At 41.6% G+C, this 23821-nt stretch overlaps 1 protein-coding gene across 1 annotated transcript; it reads left to right on the forward strand.

Moving 5' to 3' along the window:
- Positions 1-11851: 11851 nt before the first annotated feature.
- Positions 11852-23503, forward strand: LOC117758516 (transforming growth factor beta-3 proprotein-like). Its single transcript, XM_034580251.1, has 8 exons — positions 11852-12200; positions 12235-12654; positions 17573-17736; positions 20039-20168; positions 20310-20417; positions 20785-20944; positions 21130-21283; positions 22035-23503. The coding sequence occupies exons 2-8, from the start codon at positions 12309-12311 to the stop codon at positions 22191-22193; spliced, it is 1221 nt and encodes a 406-aa protein (XP_034436142.1). The 5' UTR covers positions 11852-12200; positions 12235-12308; the 3' UTR covers positions 22194-23503.
- Positions 23504-23821: the final 318 nt, after the last annotated feature.

The raw sequence follows: 23821 nt of genomic DNA on the forward strand, positions 1-23821 counted from the left end.
AGAGAGAAACTATAAATTCCTCATGTGCACAGGAAATGGGACATTGTGCAGGAAGAAGGTTAAACATGGCGCCGAGTCGGATCAAAGTAGGGTAGCTGCAATTGATTAGTCTATCAATTGATAAGTCGACTGACAGGTAATTATTTGTCAGCTATTTTGATAATAGATTACTAATGGATTGAATAAAGGTTCCTAAATGTGATGATTTGCCATTTGTCCATATCTGACAGTAAACTAAAGGGTTTACACTATTAGCCTGACAGAGATTATTGCAGAGGCCTCGGATTAAGTCTGGCTGACATTTTTAAACTTTATTTTTGGAGAAAAATCCATAGCTTGAGAAAACAAGCATTAGTTGCAGGCCTGAACACCTGCACTCGTCCTTTTCCTTCCTGCTTTCTTTACAGTTTTACTTCCACATGACAAAGTTAAACTACTATTAGCTGAATGACATACGCCACCCAGTCCCCATCTCTGCCTGCTTTTAGCATTCTCCTCCTTGGTCACGTCCAATTAGCTATCCCCTAAACACTCTTTCTCATTAGGCAACCCATAATCCACTCATCGTGCCTTGATTTGGCAAATAAATCACACTCTGAGTTTTTTCAGACTCTTTGCCTCCCTCCCTCCCTTCCTCCGCCGCCGCTGTTGCTGTCTTTTTTAAGCTCCGTCTCTCCCGCAGCCTCGTTAACCCTGTCCTGAGTTTCTACGGTGACAATCTCCGGCAGGCCTCCTCATTGGACATGGCAGCCGGCAATTTGCATGCCAGACTATTTCTCTTCATCATTGGGCCTCTTTCTCGCTCGCTCTCATTCGCCAGCTCTCCCTCTATTTCTCTATGCTAGAAGAATAGAGAATAACTCAGCAACTGACGGCAGACGGCATGCACGTCCTTGTCCTACAAGGTTACGAATCCATTTCATCTGTGCAAGAGGGGAGTGAATTAAAATAAATGATGGCTGGACATTTATTGCATTCTGGGGGTGAAGGAGGGATTGGGGAGGAGAGGCACAAGTTGCCGAGTGAGACTTGTGTCTCATACTGAGTCCGACTGGCAGACACTTTGATATTGACTGGCATACGGCATTGGCACAAAGAATGGAGACAATGGGAAGACAATAAAATTATCCAGTGCTGAGCTGAGTTTGAATCCGTTTGTCTCTGTGCAGACTTCGCCTCAGTCTGAGATCACACAAGTCTTCACATGTCAGTGTGTCCAGCATCACATGGGTCACATGCTGCGAGTCAGTGCCGGGGCAAGTCAAAGATGACAGACTCCAACACCCTGCTGATTAAATATTTACAGGATATTTTACATGTGATTATTATATAAAGTTCAGTGCAGTTATATTTGACTTTTGCACTCAAACATTCAACAAGTAGTAGTTGTTCACAGGTGCAGATTAGAGAGGAATGAAAACAGGTGGTATTTCCTATTGGAGGGCTGGCACAGTGGCACAGTGGTAAGCACTGTCACCTCACAGGAGGAAGGTACTTGGTTCAAATCCCCTTTATGTATAGAGTTACTCCCCAGACTGGGGTCCGGTTGAGTGGAGATGTTGAAATGACTGTAGGTGTGAGTGGTTGTATGTCTCTGTATGTTGGCCCTGCATCACACTGACCACCCGTCCTCCTCTCGCCCAATGTCAACTGGGATCGGCTCCAGCTCCTTCCTCAACCCTTACAGGATAAGCAGTACAGATGGATTTTCTATTGGATTATATTAGTGGATTAATATATATTTCATTTATCAGAGGAGTTTGTGTGATTCAACTAAAGCTTCACACTTGCCACTACAACATATATAATAAAGCTGCAATAGAATCAATCACTGACTGAACCTCCTCGACTGTTTTATTTTGATCTGAAATAGTTAATAATTGTATTTATTTATTTATTTGATAGGGACAGACAATAAACATTAGTATAAAATAAGTAAATTGAATATGGAAATATGGCTTAGTTACCAAGAAGAAGAATTTACATCTGTTGTCCGGAGGCAAGTGAAAAAATAAATAAATAATGTCAGACAGATGCAGTACAAATACAAACACCAGAATACAAATACACAAATAGAAAAAAAGAGAACAAAACACAAGACACTTAAGTCCAATTAAAAGTGATCAAAGTTCAGGTTTTCCAATGAGCTAAGATGAGTTTTAAAAATGGGATATTTGATCTTTTTCACACATTTCAAACCATGGAATCAGTGAATCACCGTGGTGTCATACAAACACAGGGATAGTGTGTGTGGATGTCACCGGAGAGCCGCGGCTGTGCATCACACCAAACTGCTCCTTGTTTCTGTCTGCGCGTTCCAGAAATACACCGAGGACCCAAAGGATCCCCCGGCTAAGTGACTTTTTTTCCCGTTGACCACAAAGCTATCAATATGTCTGCCTCTTGACACTGCCCTCTGGACATGGGGGCCGGACTCCCGAGTGCTGACTGCTGCTCGCTGCACAACTCGACTGGACCCCTTCCAGGACACTCTATTGTAATACAGTTATTTTTAGACAAGTCGACGCAAATAAATATTTATAGTTGTTGCGCAGGTCAGGGGTCTCAATGAACCGCAGGGCGGATGGCAGGGAATAAACTACAGTAACTACGTAAGCAGGAATAAGAGTTCAGTGAAGCAGTGCAGGAATACACGGGGATATTTAAGGATTGGCACTTGCTCGTATTTCATAACTGAACAAAAATGTGTATAAAAGTTATAATCCACAGAGCACAATTAATGTTGAGGCTACATCTATCAGTACTAATTCTAGTGAGGCTTCAAATAACTTAAGTGGAGCGCTTTCTGGTGCCTTATGGGGATTTTCACTGCAACGTGGTGTTAGGTTTTTTTACTCACACTTTCCCTGAACGCAGCTCTCTCTTTTTCCCTCCCCGACATCTGGAGGCCTGTGATAATGGCCCTGACGCTGATCACTTTTACATTAAACTTTGGTGTGTCAGTGGAAATCATTACACTTGTCACTTCACTCCACTTCCTCTCAAATTTATACTTTCAGAGAGGACACTTCGACGTAAAGGAAAGTGGAATGACCTCGACGGAGCCCTGGCCCCGGGTGATGAAGACGTAGCACAGGAGGGGGAATTTGTGAGGTCTAAGGAAATGAATAAATGCTGAAGAAGCCAGAAAAAAATGGTGATTGAATAGTAACATTTTCCTGTGGTCTCCCCACTGAACAGAATTTGGACGCAATATTGTTTCTGTCATTGTCCGTCTAGCATAACTTTGAGTCTAAATATAGGTCATGTAAGAAAGACTCAGGCTACTCATGATATACACACACACACACATACACGCAAACTCACATTGTCATAGCACTCATACACACTCACACAAAGTATGAACAATGATGCTTCTGTTTTTAGATTAAAAACATACAAAATATACTGTATATATAAAACAATACAATTATGTTAAAAACCCATCCACCCATCAAAACTAATTCATAAACTGACTTTAAATGCTCTTAAAATGCTTCATTAGTGCAGTGACTTGACTTTTTTTTGTATTTTGCAGTTATGTTGATAATGAAATGAAATTATATCCATATGAAAGAAAATTCCAAAATACCGACATCTGTAATAACCTCTCATTCAATAATTTGAACAATGTGGAATAAAAAGTATGAGGTATATAGAATTTGATTCCAATGCAATGGAAATAATACAAATAACAAATAAATCTATAAATACAGACGTCACCTACACAAGAAATGTCAAAAATCGGACTCTACACTGCTTCTTTCTCAGTTATTCATCATACAGCAGATTGTCGGCGGCGGTCAGACAATACAGAGAACACACAGAAGTCGATTTTAATTCCTGAAAGTAATAGTGTACACCTCCATCTCAGTACTCAGAATGGATTAGATTTCCAGTGGAACGTTTTGTCCCGAGCCTTTCTCAATTTTCAGATTTTCTCAATAATGAAACAAATAATAATATGGTCGACTGCCCGATCTGCTTTTCCAAACTACATCAATATTTGTCACTGCAGTAAAACGGCTCACGACAATTAGCGATATCGGGTTTCACCGGCCCAGCAGCCCAGACGGTGGCACATTGTGACCTTCCCACTAAACACCCGAGCAGGCGTCTGTCAGTCAAGGCCGCACAAATAACCGGGCTACTCAAACACTTGTCATCATCGCTCATCAGCATCTTGATTGTTGAGGAGGACAGATCAGCGGGAATGTCCACATACATCCGACAGCCTCTGATGTGACAGCAAGGGTTTATGGGATAGCAACCAGCGAGACCCAACCGCCTCACCTTGACCCCTCTGCACCGCTTCCACCGCCGCCGCTCTACCCGTCTCAGGCTCCGCGGCCCGACCTCATCATCCCGGGGCCTCTGGCCTCGCCTCTGACGGCTGAGTTATTACCATAATTACCCAAGAGGCATTGCAGGGAGCCGCCACGTGGCAGAGGCCGCCCATGTTTAACAGAATATTTGGGTGTTTTATCGGCTTTAACTCAGCCCCCGGGGCGGGCGACAGGGGGTCTGGATGATAAGAAAACCACTCATGTGGGAAATGAAGAAGACCGTTTCACAGACGGAACCAAGAAGGGGATGAAATATACTGTTAATGCAGCAGTGGCCAGTGCACATATGTCATATATTCTCTGAGACACGGTGTAAATATGCTCATATATTCAGACGGTGTCACACAGAAGGACTTGGGAGGAGACGGCTGCTATCGAAAAAAGGGGACCCGAAAACTTGTATAATGAAAAAAGAACTTTGATTGTTTCGTGTCAACATCAAATATGTCATGTCCTGAGGTGCAATGCAGGCGGATTAAAAGAATAATACATGTTTATTTTTCATAGCCGGGGCTTGTGAACTGACGGAGTGGAAGGTTCATGTTAGTTAAAGTTTTTTTTTCTTTTCTATTTGCCTGTTTGATATCAGTCCATCCTTTTTCTACCTGGGTAACTTTGATCATTTCAATTCATAGATGCATATGGGTAAAAAAGAAACTGCAGTTCAACAAAAAGTGAGCACAGGGTCATGAAAAGTTTTCTGGGGGAAAACAGCATCCACTGAATTATATGTTTACAAAAATGGAAAATATAGATATATTTTGAAGACAAGGTGTTTTGGGGATAATTGAAAATCCAAGTTTCAATTTGTTCCAGAAGGCTATTTATTACGATGGAGTATTAAATTCTGAGATTTCGGGAATTAAATGATCAAAAGAATTCAGAATAAACAAAGGCTACGTGTCATGTTAGAGGAGGAACATAGAAGATGAGCCTGTCGTCTGCATAGAAATAAGGAATGTGGAGCATCTTGTTAAGTTACACTTTGGTACAGGTTTCGAAAATTACATAACAACATATTTTGGTGTTGAGCGACTGTGAGGTTATCGTTTCTTACATCTGCCTCTTATTCAAATGGGTTTTGTAGATTCTCAGGAGATTGGTTCAAGATCTTGGATCCAGAAGGAGTGGAAGTGAGCCCAGGTTCTTTTGCTGCTTATTTCCTTTTCTAAAAACTTTATTCTCGTAATATTATGACTTTATTTGCATAACATCGCAACTTTTTTTGTCAAATTAAAAGGTTTTTCTCGTTATATTACGAGTTTCTTCTAAATTAAGCCTTAATTCTTGTAACATTACGACTGCATTCTCATTATATTACGACTATATTCTTGTAATTTTTCGACTTAATCCTCGTAATCTCAGAATTTTTTCTTCAACATGGCCCTGATACTCAGTTGTACTTTATAGTCCACGTCTATACCTCCGTGCCCAACAAGCCAGGAGGCCATGCATATTCATGGAGTTTGAGTGAAAAGTACAGCCCATCCTGCCATACACAGGGCACAGGGGCCATTGGCCTCAGTCCAACTACGCACACAGGGACAAAGATTGTGTACAGTGAGCGCTCACTTCCATCGGTCTCTGTATTTACATTTAAAAGCTCACTCAAACCCAAACAGAGAAATACAGTAACACACACACATTCACACACGCGCCCTCACCTGCTCAGAAAGGTCAACACATTAGCATTCCAATAGATACAGTATTCAGACTTTCTGAGTCCAGTATAGCTTCCCATCAAACATGTCCAAGATGGCACTTAGCCCTGTGTGCCCGTGTCTTATTATGCAGACCCATCTGTGTGGGGTCAAAGGTCATGGCCAGGCCTGGCAGGGGCTACAGGTGAGCAGATGAGAACAGTGGGGGCTCGGTTTAATTTAGCTAAGCGCTACAGGATGTGGTGCGCCCCTGTACCTGGGAAGGACAAGTTGAACTTTTCACACTGCTCCTCAGACTCATCGTTTCAACGGATGGAAAGTCGAGGAAAATGAGTAATAGAGTCAAAAAAAGAGCTTTGACACGGAATCTGTGTTTCTTTGTGGTTAAGTAGCTTTTTTTAACTCTGAGCGAGAGTTGTTCAAACAAAGACAGACAGCCACATAAACACACAACCTACACAGACACACAGGTCTCTGTCACTGTGTCTTTGTTTTCACCTCCTTCTCCTCCCTTTTTTTCCTTTGACATACATCTAAGTACCCAATACACACACACATATTGAAAGAAGATGACTGTCAGCAGTGTGTGTGTGTGTGTGTGTGTGTGTGTGTGTGTGTGTGTGTGTGTGTGTGTGTGTGTGTGTATGTGTGTGTGTGTGTGTGTGTGTAATGGTGCGAGGGAGAAAATCCCTAATCTGGCATGGACCTGCTTCCTGTCTAGACTCTGCATGAGGAGGCGAGCTCTAGGCCAGCATGAGGAGGCCAGTGCTGTGTTTGTGTGCATTTGTGTGCGCGCGAGTGTGAGAGAGAGAGAGAGAATGCATGCATGCACACTCCATTGTGTCTGCGTGCATGCTGCTAATGTATGTGTGTGTGTGTGTGTGTGTGTGTGTGTGTGTGTGCACAAATCTACATTATATCTGCGTCTGAGCGTATTTGCACACTATCATTGTTCTTGTCTAAACCAGAGAGCAGACATTAACCTCTGGCCCTTCATATCTACTGTCCAATGTCTGTTTTTGATTGGACGATTTCCAGTAAGGCTCCTTTTTTTTGTTTTCTCTGTTATTTTTGACACTTTCTCTGCCACGCGTGCCAATGCTGCCGCGATTCCAAAGGCCAATTTCCTCATTATCCAACTTGCAGCACTTACGGGAAAACTGAGGTGGGGGTGAGGAGAGTTAAATTTGGAGGGAAGTGGAAAAAGGGCCTGATGTGGTTTTCTCTGAAATTCCGTACAAAGCGCGAGGATGAGCTGAAGGCCTGAGAGACTCTCGTCTTTCTTCCATATTCTCCTGCATTCCTAAGCTCAGCTGATCGGCATTAAAACAGGACATAAAATAGTGAACGTTAAGTTGGGTTAGTGTCACGTTACTGACCGACAATCCCCTGTGGTTTTGTTACATGATTAAACTGAGCTGAATCATAACTGCAGTTGCCGACAGCCTCTTGCCATCAATCACTGGCACAAACCTTGCCATTAGTAATCACAACAAACATCAGCGAGCACAGCGACTTTCTGCCGTCTTACTCACGCTGAGTGCTAATCAAAAAATGCTAAGTGTGTTTAGCCTTAGCTCTGACAGTATTTGTCTGGAGTGTGAATCAACAACATCATGGGCGTCACTATTTCATATTCATGCCGGGGCCCAATGACACCTTGTCCTCTGCTATCCGAAAGGCCTTAACTCAGCAGATCGCCACCCCCTTAGACCCAGATGTAAAGTGAACAGTCGTCACCTCTGTGACATCAGACCGCCACAATATGCCATCTTGTGGGACCAAGCCGTCACAGAGGACTGACAGAGACCGCGGCGGAGCCAAAAAATCCAGGAGGAACAAATAATCAAGGTGGAAAAGGAAACGACAACGATTGAGTGTATGTGGTGTGAAAAGTGTTTTCCAGCTTTTTCTTTAAAACTCACTTAAGCACTATTTTCATAATTTAATATGATCAAACGTATAATGTGTTGTACAGATCAGTGAGATAAGAACTACCAACAATACAAACATTTTGGGGAATTCTTTTTATCTTCATCCATGTCCCTTCCATTAACTTGGAGAGAGCAGCGTTTAATGATCTATACTGCAGCAAGCCACCAGGAGGCGATGGAGATGTTTTGGCTTCACTTTAAGGGAGCAGTCAAGTTGTCCATCTTTACAGTCCATGGTGGTCACACTGGAGTAAAAGGGTTTGGCCATGACTTCACGGTAGGAGGGTGCAGTTCACTTCACTGCCCTCTAGGGTGCAAACCTAATCACATTGTTCTAAACGCAATGCTCTCTATGCGACAGTGACAGGCAAGCTTTTCCCGATGCCACGTGACCTCACCTTCAGTCATCGTCTAGCCAGCGTGATATTCCTTCCTTCCTTATGTACATGTATTAAGAAAACCGATGACTAACGCAGATGGTGGAATCAAATGAGTCATTTGAATTGTATGGCTATGACATACACACATCATTGTCTCCGCTGGTGCGGGTTTTAAGGGGTCTCCTGTTAGCATTCCTACCAAACTGACTCCACAAGTATGACTCATGGCTTGTTACCTCCAGACGAAGCAGACTTTGCTGTGCTGGCTCGTCTCTGTGCTGTAGTAGGGGAATCTGGGAGGATGCTGCTTAGTATTTGGGGTTTGTCTGACTCTGTCTCGCCAGTCTTAAGCAGTCTGACTGTGTGTGTGTGTGTGTGTGTCTGTGTGTGTGTGTGTGTGGGAGACGGTTGAGTCTGTCTACTCTATGGAACCACGATAACATCTTCAAAGCCAAAGAAAACATGTTTTTATAAACACAGCGGGCTACAACCACCCTGCTCCTGTGAGGATGGGCTCTACGGTCGCATCTAACTACTCAGACAAATACACCCAGCAGGAATCTAACCTACATTACTGCAAAAAGAGGACATATTTCTCCATACGGCCACCAGCATGTGTTTTTGTTTTCATCCTCCGAACTGGAGCAGCATTCCTTTTCTGTGTGCTGCGCGAGACGGAGAGATTGCCGGAGAGTGACTCACTAAAACCTGACCCAGCAGTGAGGTAATCACGCTTGGACGCTTGGAGTAAAAGTGAACTTTGATGGTGATGTCTGGGATCATGTCTAGGAATCCCCCAGACAGTTTGAACTATACTACAATGTGTGCATGTGTGGGAGGGCATGACATACTTACTGTGCACCAGACAGGGTCCTGGTGTGTGTACGACCGCCGGATGGAGACGCAGAACCCATTACAGAATCTCTCCGTTCTTGATAAGATGAACGGAAACACACTTATAACGCAAAAGTCGAGCTGCTGCTTGATTTATAATTCCATCCTGACATTCTACATTTGTAAGAGAGAACAAATGGGCTATAATTACTCTAGATTCACACATGAATTTGTTTATTTGAAAATTGCGTGACTCCATGTATTTAATTTGCAGAGGAAATAGTCAAACTAATTTCATATTTCCCAGAAAACTTTGTAATTATGTGCTGACTTTCTGTTGAAAACAGGGCAATTTTCTCAAGCGATAAATCAACATTTTTCTACAGTTGGGTCCTGCTGAGATGTTAAGTTTTTGTGCTCTTGTGTCAGTGCACACACACACAGACACACAAGAACACAAGCAGACAGCAGACATTGTTTGTTATGCAGCATCACCTGCTGGCATAGTGGAGAACTGCCAACATTGAAATCGCCGAAGGACAGACACACCAGCATTGCAACAGCGGAAGAAAGAACCTTGTTTATGCCAACACAAGAACTTAGCAGAATTTAAACTGCAAGACTTATTCTATAGGAAAAAGCCACATTACATAAATCATTGTATTCACTGAAGCATGCCACAGAAAGTAGAGGAGGAAAGATCATCCTGAAGAGAAGATAAATCACTAATGACTTTGCCTTGTGTCACAGTTTTCCCAAATTACTTCTGTCAAATGTTTAAGATAAGCTTTGACACAGTGCAACAAAGTAGAGGACTGTGGGAAAGTGGCTGAGGGATACCAGGGACCTGGACACTTGTCCTAAAATAGTCTGACAATGGCGGGTAAGGCATCTCATTCCCTGCCCATTCTTGGATCACAAGAGGCCCAAACACCCATTTTTGGTCCATTTTGGGTTTGGATCGCTCATTCATCATCGCTGAACCCAACTTATGAATGAAGACATTTCAGCCAGAGCCCTGAGCGACACAACCGGAAACACATTTCCAAACAGAAACAGAAAAAAAAGAAGTTCCTGTGACCAAAGTATCAAAAAGATTTCAAAGAAAAACAGATACTATGATCCACAAATAAAACGGCACATGAATAAAAGAATTAAAACCCTAAATACAGAATATAAAGAAGTCCCAATAATTCTGCAACCTGCACCAGAGACACCAAAATGATACAATGAGATGATACACGTGCATGGGAATAATATGGTGGAAACATTATTCTAACAAAATGCAGAATAGTGTATATCGCACCTCAACTAATATCCAGCAAAACTAGCATTAACTAAACAAATGAGAAATGTTTCTGTGTGACTTACCGGCACCTGGTCACATGATTCAAAGCTAAATATTTACCAAGTTTGGACATTCTACAAACTCATTCTTTCCACGCAAACTGGTGGGCAAGAGAAACATAGTGAAATACCAGACCCCATGTTTGGGTACGGGGGCCTCCGGTGGTTGAGTGAGCTTTGACCTAAAATAGGACTGAGAAATGTGGATAAGCTCTATGAATAGAGATAAAACAGACTGCGGAGGGGAAAAAGATAAAATAACTTGAGGGGCTGCAAATAAACCTCAAGACATCAGTGCAGAAAAATGAATTTTATGCGGACGGCGGCTTGCAGAGGGCATGGGAAAAAATCTGCCTGGACGGACGAGGAAACGTTGGTCCTTTTGAACACTAATGCAATTATGTCACCAGAATGTGAAGTCTGAAAGGATTTGTGTAATTTGAGAGTGGCCTCTGACAACAGGATTTGTCCCGTATTGTGTGGGGGGACTTTATGAAAAGGCTCCATGCAGCTGAAGGAGGGGAGACAAAGGGCCCAACTGTGAACTAGCACAATTTACATTTATGGAATTTTTACGAGTAAAATCTACAAACCATTTGACTGTCATTTTTACAGCAGATATAAAATGTCTTCAGAGAAATACTCATTTTTTTACAAGAAGGGAATTTTGAGATTTCAGTTAAATAAAGCAAAAATAAACTTGAGCAACATTTGATTCAGATATGCTCAATATTTTAATTGGCTTAGACTGACTGTTGTGTTGGTCTACAGTAAAATGTCCTCGAGTCAGAAGGATAAGTTGAGTTTTTATATATTAGAGATAACAATTATATTAACAGCATATGGTTATTTAAAAGAAAATGTTTCGAGACTCTAACCAGAGCAATTTCTTGGAGGAAAAAGGAGATTTTCTTCAACCCAGATCCTGTCAGATTGAGTGGAGGGCTGCAAGTACCACAACTTGCCACTGGAGGGAGGACGACCCAGGCCATGAACAAACCAACAGGACGGTGGAGAACCAGAGAGAACTGAGACCATCATAATATATATATTCACTATACTATTGTAAAAATAGATGCAAAACACCAAAAAAGAACCATAGGCCCAAATCTGTATACTTCTGACACCTTCATAATAAGGGGAATAAAACCCAGAATATTGAATCTATAACTTTCCAACTTCATATAAAAGAACACGAACAGAAAAACAAACAGTGGTCTCTGGCACATGTGTGTTGTGTATTAGTCAGAGCTGGTGTCTGGTGCGTCTCGGTGCGCACTGTTGTGATCTGAGCTCTCCTGCGGTCCCTCCTCCACCAAACGTCAGAAACTATACTGGTATAAAACACATGCGAGGACACACCGAGCGCTCAAAGTCTCACACAACTCTTTAAACCTTCCATCCTGCGCGCTGCCTCCTCACAGACAATCACACAGACGCACAGAGCTTTGATGAGAAGAGAAGAGAAGAGCCGAACCGTGCCAAGCTACCGGATTTGCGCACAAGAATGCAAAAGAAAAGTGTGTTTGTGCCTCTAGTGATTTTTGCGCCGGATAAATTTCACTCATGTGGGAGAGTTTCCTCTGCTCGGGACTTTGCTTTGGTTTGATGGGCGCGCACACGCTTGGATTTCTGCTGATAACAACGGGGGCTGACGAGAGCGAATGAAGTGAGGAGTTTTTCATCCTCAGCTCCACAGGAAGTTAAAAAGAAGAAAAAACAACAGCAGCAGGGGTTCACCAGGTTTGACTTGAGGACTGTGAAGCTGCACATTTCTACCAAACGGAACCAAATGCAGAGAGAGAGATGCATCTGGGCAAGGCTTTACTGTTTGTCCTCCTCCTCAACTGCGCAACTTTGAGCTCGTCCCTGTCGACTTGTGCCACCGTGGATATTGACCATGTGAAGAGGAAGAGGGTCGAGGCGATACGGGGTCAGATCCTGAGCAAACTGCGGCTGACGAGTCCTCCGCACTCCCTCGGACCGAATAAAGTCCCTTATCAGATCCAGGCGTTGTATAACAGCACCAAGGAGCTACTGGAGGAGCTCGGGAGGGACCGGCAGCAGAGTTGCGGTCAGGACAACACCGAGACAGAGTACTATGCCAAAGAGATATACAAATTCAACATGGTCTACGGACCGCCAGAGAGTAGTAAGTACTACAGCTATTAAGGCAGTAAAGTTTATGTCACTTTGTGGTTTAAGTGTCGGCAATGAAGGCGTCCACTGTGCGTAATTACGCACCGATTGAAGAGGCTGGTAGGCGCGTCAATCTCAAACTGCACTTCTATGTCATGAAGTAACTGACTTTAGACAAGTTTTAAAACGTATAAAAAACGCTTTGAATTATAATGTGTCTGAGATGGGCTTTCCTGGAAAAAAAAATCAGTTGCTAAAAAATATAAAATGACACCTACTTTTCCCATGAATCTATCAATATGCAAATATTCTTAAATCTTAAGTTTGACTGATGGATACAAAATGTCTCACACAGCACAGACACACTTTCCTCCTCCAGCAGATGAATGTGAAATCAATCTTCCCAAAACTCTGCACTTACATCATTTTCAAAAATGCTGATGTGTCAGAACCAATGAACTTGAGCACTTGAAGGATGTGCTTCGCTCCTGTGACGCTCACCAACCTGTTTTAACCTTGTACCAGTGTTCCAGGAAAGTCACTCTCCTCCTACTCTTGACTCTTCTCTTCCTCCTCTTGTTTTTTTTTTTTTCCTCCATGGATCCTGTCCCTCTCCCCAGATGTTCCCATTTCCTTTCCAGGCAGGCCCAAATGAGAGGGACATCTGCCCAGGCAGGCAGAGGGGGATGCCTGTAGGAGAAGAAGCATAGGAAAAGTTAACAGAGGTGGACAGGGAAAGTTAGATGATGGAAGGACCTCCCCGGTTAGCCAGGATAGGGGATCCCTCTCTCCCCAGGAGGAGTGGGGACCCATGAAGCCCTTGTGAACACAGACACATCATTACCACCCACGTCCCCATTGAGACAGCGCTGTATCTGCCTGTCCTGGCCTGCACACGGGTGGCCTGAGAGCGTGAGATCACTAACTGCAGTCCTCAGGTTTAACTCTGCTAAATCGACTGTGAAACTGAGCCTCCATCCATCCCCTTGAACCTGAATGATCCCGGAGTGCCAACATTTTATTGCTCATATTTAGAATTCGGCTATATTTATCTGCTTGGTTAATAATCTGCTTGACCCTCTTTATTTCTTTTAAGAATACTTATTAAAAACCTCAGATAAGACCTACTCACATTCTTTATTTGTGCTAAACTTATCCTCTGCACCACCGTTTTCTCTATAGAATTAAAAGCTATGAAGATGAGGACGAAAAAACGTGAGCTGAGAGGGACATGTGTCAGTACTTGAGGGAGATTCATGCAGCATGTGGTCCGACTGAGGCTGGATTACCAAGAAAGTAGAATAGGATAAATGCTGTGCGTGTGTGAAAGCCGGAGAGGGCCTCATGGTCTAGAGCAAAGCCAAGACCATTGCATCACAGTCCCTTTGAAATCAACAGGTGTTTTCAAAAAAGACCTATTTTTCCCTCAGCGATGTTCTGTTTCGAATCGCACAAAATGTTTTTTGACTGAGAGCGGCGGGCAGTAGGTGACTCAAGTCTGCGTGGTGGTTGTATATTTGGAGTCACAGATGGGCTTCAGACAGATTTACATGTATAGTGGGTAATGGTCACTGTTTCTTTTAGTGTAATCTTATATGCGATTGAATAACAAATGGGGGAAATGGCAGAAATACTTTGTAACAGAGCTGAACTGCCACATAAGTACCTCAATGTGCGAACCAGTCATCATCTGGACTCCCATTTTTGCTCCGACGACCTTATAACTGTCCTATTGGCAGATTTTTAATACGTCCAGTGTGATCTCATACCAGGAAATATGTATTCTGTCAAAAGCGTGTACAGTAGATCCACAAATACACACTGAGTCTGCTCACTGAGGCTGGTTAATGTGATTTTCATATGCTGAAGCAGGCAAGATAAAGAAAAACACTTTTTCAGATTCATCGTGCTGAGCTTTCACTCTGCTCTGGCCGGGACGCCTCCTGATTCTGTCAGTTGAAAAGAGACGTAATCTGCCAACAGATTAACAAAATATATCGTGAATGTATTTGACTTTCTGAATATTTTGTATCTTTATCATGTTTGTGGTTAAATCAGGGAAGTTATATAATCCAAAGCTCTCCAGCAAGTCCTCCAAATTGACCTCGAGGGGTTCTGGGCTTTTAGCCATTTATTGAACGCTTTTGATTTTGCCTTTACATACCACGTTTAAAAATGTTTACCATGCCAATGTCTGGTATCTTATTTTTCACCATAGCATAACCCATAGTACCTGGGGGAAAAAAATCTCCTTTGTCATGGTATATAAACACACTGGACCCAAAAACACGACAAAATATGGAATCACTGCAGACTCCAGAGGGTAAAACAACAAAAGACATTGATGGTCTATTCCCTTTATTATGACACATCTAGCATTTCCTGATCTCAGACCCCAAATCAGCAGGATCTTTGTCTAAAATTCCTTACAAATCAAAAATATATCTATTTTAGGATGGGATGATGCTGTGGTTAATGATTGGTTAGAGTTACGGAAAAATCTGATGAGGTTAGAAAAGCTTTCCTTGTCAACAGTAATGAACACTTAAGGGCGAGAGAGAGAGATGCTTTAAAAGACGGATCCACTGTCTGTTGAATTCTGATGTGAAGCTGCCTTATCTTTGCCTCCTGTCATAACTACCACAGCCACTAGAGGGCTTTGATTAATTGAACGTTAAAAAACGGCTGTCACACATGCACTGTGACCCTGAACCTTTCCGACTGGACATTAAACACAACTCTGCCAGCTACCAAGTTAAAAGTCTGTGTAACGTCACAGTATGGAGAATTGACAACGAGCAAGAGGGCGTGTTGATGATGTTTCCTGCCTCCTCACCGTACCCTCGTGATACCCCTCGCCTAAACCAGAGTATTTACATGAGGTGAGAACATGTCTAACAGCTGAATGTGTGAAAATAAGTTTTCAAACTGTTCCCCTACAATCAGGTCGAAACAGCAGACTGAGAGTGATGCTAGTGGTTATGTGGACACAGCCACCTTAGGGTGTTGCCCCCTTTCGCTATACCAGAACGAGACCGCTGACTTCGTGGAATCAATGTTTGACTCGGAGCCAGTGATTTCACTCTCTTCCTCGGTTAATGTGGGCGAACACACACTCTCCTTGTGAAGGCTTCTGAAGGTAAACTGTTGACCTTTGGTGGGTCCGAGGCAGCGCTACGAACCACCGCAAATCAGCGACAGGTGCAAATGAAGCAGAACGCTGACGGAGGACTGGCAAATTACTTCATTGAGAGAGCGGACGGCAAACATTGGAAAGATTTCCTTTTATAGCATGGTACGCATACAATCTGGCATATGTCAATGACTGACGTCGGATTGTGGAGAAGTCATCGGAGTCGGAGGGCGTTCGAGTCCAACAAGTTGTCAGTGGGCCTGGGGATAGGGTTTTTGATACGCAGACACCAGGAAGGTTAGGTCATCCTGAGCTGAAGAATACGGGCATTTCAATTACAACTTTGTTCACTTCCACCAAATATAGACAAAAAGTGTTGGAAAAGCACTGAGGAATTTTGATAAGGAAGGCAGCAACACTAATCATTTCCCTGTGGGCTGATAAACAAAGTGCCAGCCACTAAAGAGCCAGTAAACCCAAGTTTTCTATTGTAGGTGTGAATGGGTTTACGAGTATTCCAGTATATATGGAAATCTATACACGTATTTTCAAACTCATGTTGGACTTTATTTCCACACAAATTGAAGCAATATGGTGCGTCAGAAAAATAAATTACACACTCTATTGCCATGTAGAATTCCAAATTGTTACATCCACTGCCAACTCACTTTGTGTTATCAGTTAGTAGAGCTGTAGCTTCTCGGAGCACAATGACGTTTCTCTGTTATCAAGTTGATGACAGTTTGAACCAAAAACACACTTCCTCCAAACTGTTCCTCCCTCACTAGGCCACACAGCCAGAGAAGCATTTTTATATGTTTTCAACTTTAAATTTTATAATTTATTACTATAAAACGTATAAACTGTGTTGTGACTGAGACAGGCGACAACTGTTGTAGATTGAGATAAAAATGTTCAAGTAACTGATAAATTGTTCAAGTAATTTTTTTTAAGCAACACAACTTCAAATTCAGACGTTTCAGCTTGTTAACTGTGAATTTTTGAAGTTCCTCTTTGTCACATTCAATGGTAAAAGAGGTCAAATTCTAAAAATAATGATACATTTTTTGAGGTGTTGTCCAGATGAAACAAGCATTGAACCATCGTTCACTAATAAAATAAGTTGCTTACTAGAGAAAATAACTGGAAGATTTAAAACAATTATTAGTTGCATCCTCATACTTTTTAAACATTAATTCAAAGTTTTGGAAACATGTCACAAATCTATTATATATATCTATATCTATATAGATATAGATATATTATTATTATTTATGGAGGAAACACCTTGTTTGTGTCCAGTCATTATTTTTTAACAAGGTTTTTTTAACAAGGTGAACAATCTGAATTACAAAAATCTTATCTTATCAATATTAATAATAATTAATAGATGACTGTTGATTGGTTAATGCTGCCCCACATCAGATGAGGAAATATCAAATATATAGATTTTTCACTAAAAAAAATTTCGCAGAAGACATTTTGACGTGTCACAGTATGAAAAACACTGATTTAAAGAATAGAATTAACAAGGTCTGAATTCCATTTAGCTGCTTCAGGTTCCGTTCCTGGTTTATGGTAAATCAAAATGTCTGCTGCAAAAAAGGCCTAAGAAACGTTTCATTTCATCTCTGAAACACTCACGACAGAGATCACACAGTGAGTATCTGAGATCACGTTTGTCCAGAGGTGATGTTACCGTTGTCTGGACATGTGCTGCTGGTTTTGCTTCAGATCCTGATAAGACTTTTTAAGCCTGTTCTCGCACTAAACTTTTATTTGACTCTCTCTGTTCCAGACGATGTGCTCTATTGCCTAAAAGGCATCACCTCTAAGGTTTTCCGCTTCAACGTCTCCGCCATGGAAAGGAACTCAACCAACCTCTTTCGAGCGGAGTTTCGAGCGCTGAGGATGCCAAACTCCAGCGCCAAGAGGAATGAACAGCGGATTGAGCTCTACCAGGTGTGTAAAGATACAGTTTCCTCGTCCTCCTGCAAAGATCAAACGTAAAAAGCTCACTGTCAAGTCATGTAATCTTTGTATGCAAAAACGTTATTAGATTCTAGTCTGTCAAGAATACATATTACATAAGCTGGTTACTTGTTCTCCACCACATTATTTCAGGCCCTAATTGACAAAGCGAGCCAACGACAACCAGATTGTGATTGCAGGCGTGGGTAACAGCCAGGCCAAAAGCCAAAAAGCTCAGCAGGCCTGCAGAGTGTTTGCAGAGCTGGAACAGAGTTACTGTTAGTGCAGCACTGACAGGCCAGATCTATTATGGTCCCCATTTTGGTTCTGTAGAGGTTTTTACCCTTCAGTCCTCAAGAGGGTATGCAAACTTAATTAAGCTGTTAAAAAGGGGGCTCTGGTCTGCTAAGTGATGGAATGATGCAACCGCTTCTCTGAGTTGTAGTAAACGTCATCTAGACCTTGGTATTCCGTCCTTGGCTTTACAGATCCAATACAAAGATTGCTATTAAAATGAAAAGGAATGAAAATACCACGATACTCTAGTCACGAGTTGTATCGAATAACTTTCTGGCAACGAATATTGATGTTGTAATCACTGAATCCGAATATCGGTTTCTGTTACTGCATGTGATGCAAGAAGAGAAATCTGACATATGACTGTAATCGGATCTACTTTAATCCTCACCAACATAACCACAACAAAAGCAGAGCTCTTAGATCATCGCTTGGTATCAAGCAAGTGGGTGTTTGCAGAAGATCTTAATGTGTTAGTCATGCAGGGGAGCAGCAGGCCGAAGGTGCTTTTCTACTAAAGAGTTGAAAATAAATTGAAATTTATTTTATGGCCAATTTCAAAACAGAGGGGAGAACAAGAGAGAAGCTTGATACTTAGTGATGGAATAAGTGTTTAGATCTTTGAAAAAGCAGCAGTACCACAATGAGCAAGTTCAAATCCTGCATTTAAAGCAGTAAAGTAAGTATTGGCAGCAACATATACAAGTACATCAAATACATAAGTACATGTTGCATTTCACGACTGGTCCAATTCACTTTTCATCCAAACATATTGAAAGACTGAATGCACATTGTTGAATTTAAAGTAAACTGGTAGTTTGCTTTTATAGATGTTCCCACTGAATACATACAACAGTTAAGTTTCTTTTCAAGCAAAAGTTATGAACTATACAAAGGTTTTATATTTAGAATATATATAAAACTGTGGGTAGTGTGAAACCAACAGTTTGCAGTGGGGAAACTCAAAGAGACTAAGAACTCAACTCTGCAGCTTTGCACAACTTTTTTTTAAGCCTTTAGATTTTTGATTTGGTCTGAGAGGACACATGGCTGATTAGCACTAATAACTAATAACTTTATTTTCACCGTTAGATGGTTCCTGTTTGATAAAATAACTGTCCTACCTGAGCAAGACCTTTTCCAGACAAGGCGAGCAACTAACTTGCTGGTGAAAAACGTGAGACAGAAATAAAGTGCTGAGTCAGTAATCCAGTGACTCTGTCTTTAGCACCACCAGGCAAACACTTGAGGTTAGCATCTGGCTAAAGGTGATCGCTGTGCCTGAACATTCATGTGATATGGGAGGAGGGCGGGAACGATTCTCACCTTTCTGACAACCCATGACACCTGCAAGAAACTTGTTAGCGAAAAGCATTAGCTACTAGACATGAAGGTAATTGTAAGAAACGTCAAGTGATGATTGTTTTATGGCTTTGGTCTGAAATGTCAGGGTTAAAAACAGTGTGCTTTTTAAATGAAGGAAGTGATCCACCTTCTATTACCTTTAACAATGGATGTTGGCTGAGTGCAGACATCCACGTTTGCTTGCTTTTGCAGCCACATCGACACTCTTTACCACCAAAGGGGACATATTCCAGATTTCAGAAAGATTCTACTTCCCCAATTGTAATTACGACTTGGATGCTGACGTAAATGCTATTTACAAGTGGGAAACCGGTAATTATGGTAACTCCAATATGACATGGAGGTGCCATTTTGCAGTCTCACAAAGCATAGCTGTAGCTTCTTCCTCAAATTTTATTATTTAATTTATTGTTATGTTTCTCTCCATTTCCCCATGCATTATCTTAGCCCATACGCTGATTCAAGATCAAAAGTGTTATGGATAATTAAAAGAAGACTTTAGTTTGTCAAGCAACAGCTTCATCGTGTGCCACTAACTTTGTCTGCTCTATTCTGCATGTTATTTTTTGTTGAAGCTGTTTCAGTGTTGAGAGAAAACTTTACAGAGTGACGGGTTATTATTGTCCTGCAGATTGTGAGGCCAAATGAACACATCAGAAAACAACGCTACATCGCAGCCAAGAATGTGCTGACCAAGGGTACTCCAGAATGGGTCTCCTTCGATGTGACTGAAACAGTGCGGGAGTGGCTGATGAACAGAGGTGAGGCCGAGGTCACTGACATATGTTTTTGCAAAAAACAATCATGAGTCCTAATGATCGTCCAAAGTTTGACTTTGAATTTAATGTGACAAAAATAAACTAACTTTGACAACCCTCCTTTCTGTGCTTGTTTTCCATCAGGAAGTAATCTAGGCCTGGAAATCAGTGTGCACTGCCCCTGCCACACCTTCAACCCAAATGGGGACATCATTGACAATGAGCACGAGGTGCTGGAGGTGAAGTTCAGAGGTGGGCTTCAAAAATGTTTTGTCATATATTTTTTTATGCCAGGTGTTAGTTGCTCTTCTGATCCAATATCTGTAAATGTTAATGTCTCCTTGCCATCTTTCTATCAGTTAAGAAGCTGGGGGTTGGGTTGCTTGGTCTCCCTTAAAATTATAAAACAAAAAGTTGGTACAGGGACAAATTAAATTTATATTTAAAAAATATAGTGTCTCTTATTTCCTATCTTCTTCTTAGCATTTCCATTCTGTGATATGTAAAATAAAAGAAATGGCTGTTTCATACAACTGAGACTGTCATTTGAATACATCATTTTACACCCTGATTAAGGGAAATTAAGAAAGTAACCTCCTTGATCATGTCTATAATTAAGGCGTAGATGAGGAGCAAAGTCGCTTGGATCTGGACCAGCTGAAGAAGAAAAAGGAACAGTACCTGCCTCACCTCATCCTCATGATGATCCCGCCCCACCGCTTGGACACTCAGTACACTCGCCGACGCAAGAGAGCACTGGACACAAACTACTGTTTCTCGTAAGGGATACATGAATTAGCCTTAGCACTAAGCAAAAAGCCATTACTTGTGAAAAGGTGCAAGAGATTATACGCATATAGTAAAAGCCTAAATATATGCTTCAACAATATGTATCTCCTAATGCATTATCAGCAAAGTTAACATAGAGACTGGTTTTGCTGTTGTTGTCTATTCCTCATCACAGAAACACGGAGGAGAGCTGCTGTGTTCGCAAACTCCACATTGATTTCCGACGTGACTTGGACTGGAAGTGGATCCATGAGCCCAGTGGCTACGATGCCAACTACTGCTCTGGGCCCTGCCCTTACCTGAGGAGCTCAGATACGACACACAGCTCGGTAAGGAGGACTCCCCAGCATTTTCAAACAAGACAGTTTGTGAGGAAAGAACAAAACAAAAGCCTATTTTCTCACTTATTTTTAGTTGTAAACAGCCATGGTAGCACTGACAAGCGTGAATTACTTAACAAAAGAAAAGAATGAACAGATCAAAAGGATAATGAGACACATTCCAAAATGTGGTCAATCTAAAAAAACATAAAAGACAGAGCATCTTCAAAAGATTAGCAATAAATATATATATTTGTAACTTCCCTTCCCAGACCTTCATGTGAACAGTTTTCTTTGGAATACTTTGTTCTGAAGAAATAGTCCATTTGAAAACTGTTGACACTGTGAGGTTTAATGTTGACATTGGTAATGAGAATAACTTATAGTCTTTTTCAGCTTCATGTTTTGGTTCCTGAGCTCACACATGGACTGTACGGCTGAGCTACAACACCTTAATGTTCTAGAAACTGTGGAAAAAATAAAAAAAAGACTGTGGGTGGAAGCCACATGCAGACACAGGGAGAACATGCACACTCCACACAGAAAAGGCCGAACGGGGATTTGAGTCATCAAGAAAAGCCTCATATGAATTCTTCAATGTATTTATATATATTTCAGTCATAAAGCCTATTACAATGAACTTGGCAGTAAATTCCTTCACTCAATAAATACTAACGATATTAAAACTTACCCAGTTGCAGTACAACTGCAATTACTACTTGAAAGTAAGATTTCCTCCCTCCTGTGTACTTTCCTATAGCTGCTGAGCCTGTACAACACCCTGAATCCGGAGGCATCGGCTGCCCCCTGCTGTGTTCCTCAAGACCTGGAACCTCTCACTATACTCTACTACTCTGGACGGACCCCGAAAGTGGAGCAGCTCTCCAACATGATTGTCAAGTCTTGCAAGTGTAGCTGAGAAGACACTGAACGGCGAGGTAGAGTGGCACGATTTCTGCTCGGTACTGACCAAACCCATGTGCTCTTTTGAACTCTTAGCTGTGACAAATACTTAAACTGACCCTGTGGACTCGTGGCTTAGATCTGGAAGGTCACACTTTTTTCTTTTCTTCTAAGGATACAGATTTTAGTAAAACTGGGGCTCATCCTTTCCTTGTTTGGTATTTTCTTCCCCACCCCCTCAGTCTGTTCTTAGTTACGAGTAGTTATTTTAATCTTAAAAGGTGCAACCCAAACCAAACGTAGTCTGACAATCAAGGTTTGATCTCAAAAAAATATTTCTGTCTAGGTTTGTGAAAATGCACAGCACCCTCTTAAAGCTAGATTACAGAGTCCTGTATGAATGGAAGAGACTTGCTCTGTGCTATATTTTCTACTTCAGAGCTCAAGCAAATGTTCCACAAAGTTCAAGTCTACACATTCAGTAGAGAAGCTTTTGTGTGTCTAGCCCCGGAGCAGCATTGTTAATAGTCACAAATGTAGACGCCACTCCGCTGAACGGTTGAAGTGTCCTTTCTGACTGGATTCCTCCCTTGAACTTGCCTTAAGCTCCCTTCCCTTCAAACAGTGGGCATTATCTTCAATCACAAAAGGAGAAAGGACAGACTTGCTGCTGTATCCAAAGCCATAGCTGTGGTCAGGGAAAAGGAGAGCCGAAAGAGAATGCCTGTTGGATTTGCAATGGAAAGTGAATGAACAAAGAAGTTGAGCCAAGCTTTTCTTTTTTTGGCCAGCCAGCAGCAATGGCCCTTTTTTTTTTGGTGCATCTAATAGAATGGGTAGAAGAAGAAGAAGAAAGAGAAGAAGAAGAAGAAGAAGGAGAAGGAGAAGAAGAGGGGACCTGTATGCAAGGGAAGAACTACCATGGAAACAAGCCATGAGCTCACTGACTGCCATTCACTGGAAGTTTTCATCCCTAACAGGTTCAAATTATTTTTGGGACATCAAAGAGTATACTGGAAAAGAACAAGTCTTACGCAACAGTTTTTTTTTTTAATTTTGTTTTTTTTAAATGGGATTTATTTTACATTAATAGCAGATTTTGGTCTGTTATGCAACTTGTCATATAGTGATTTTTTTCACTAACTGGGATGAAATTTGACGTATCTCCATTGGTGGAAACACACTTATATTAAACCCAGAGTACTGATGCATTTTTTTTTTGTCTTGTGCATAAAAATAACCTAATTATTTTTGACCTGTTGTATTTGATCAAGTTTATGTTGGACGAAAATCATGTTGTATTAAAAGTTGACTGTTCCCAGAAAAGTACATCAGAGCACTTTTCTCCTGCAATAACAGGAAATTTAAAGAAATTTAAAATACAGCTGTTTTATTTCTTCTATTTTCAATCATACTATCCTACCACTAGAGATGTTCCGATACCAGCATCGCAAATGCCGCCGATACCGACCAAAATGTAGAGTTGGATATCGGCGAGTGTGCAAATCTATGTATATCGATCCGATAACACGTTTTTAAAGTATTTTAGTTTCACTCAACTGTTCATCCACAGGTAGTGTCGCATTAGCCAGAGCTAGCTAAGATGTCTGCAATTTGGCAATGAGTCAAGCTGGAATCAGATCG

Source organism: Hippoglossus hippoglossus, chromosome 24 (assembly GCF_009819705.1).
Source record: "Hippoglossus hippoglossus isolate fHipHip1 chromosome 24, fHipHip1.pri, whole genome shotgun sequence".
Lineage (NCBI taxonomy): Eukaryota > Metazoa > Chordata > Actinopteri > Pleuronectiformes > Pleuronectidae > Hippoglossus > Hippoglossus hippoglossus.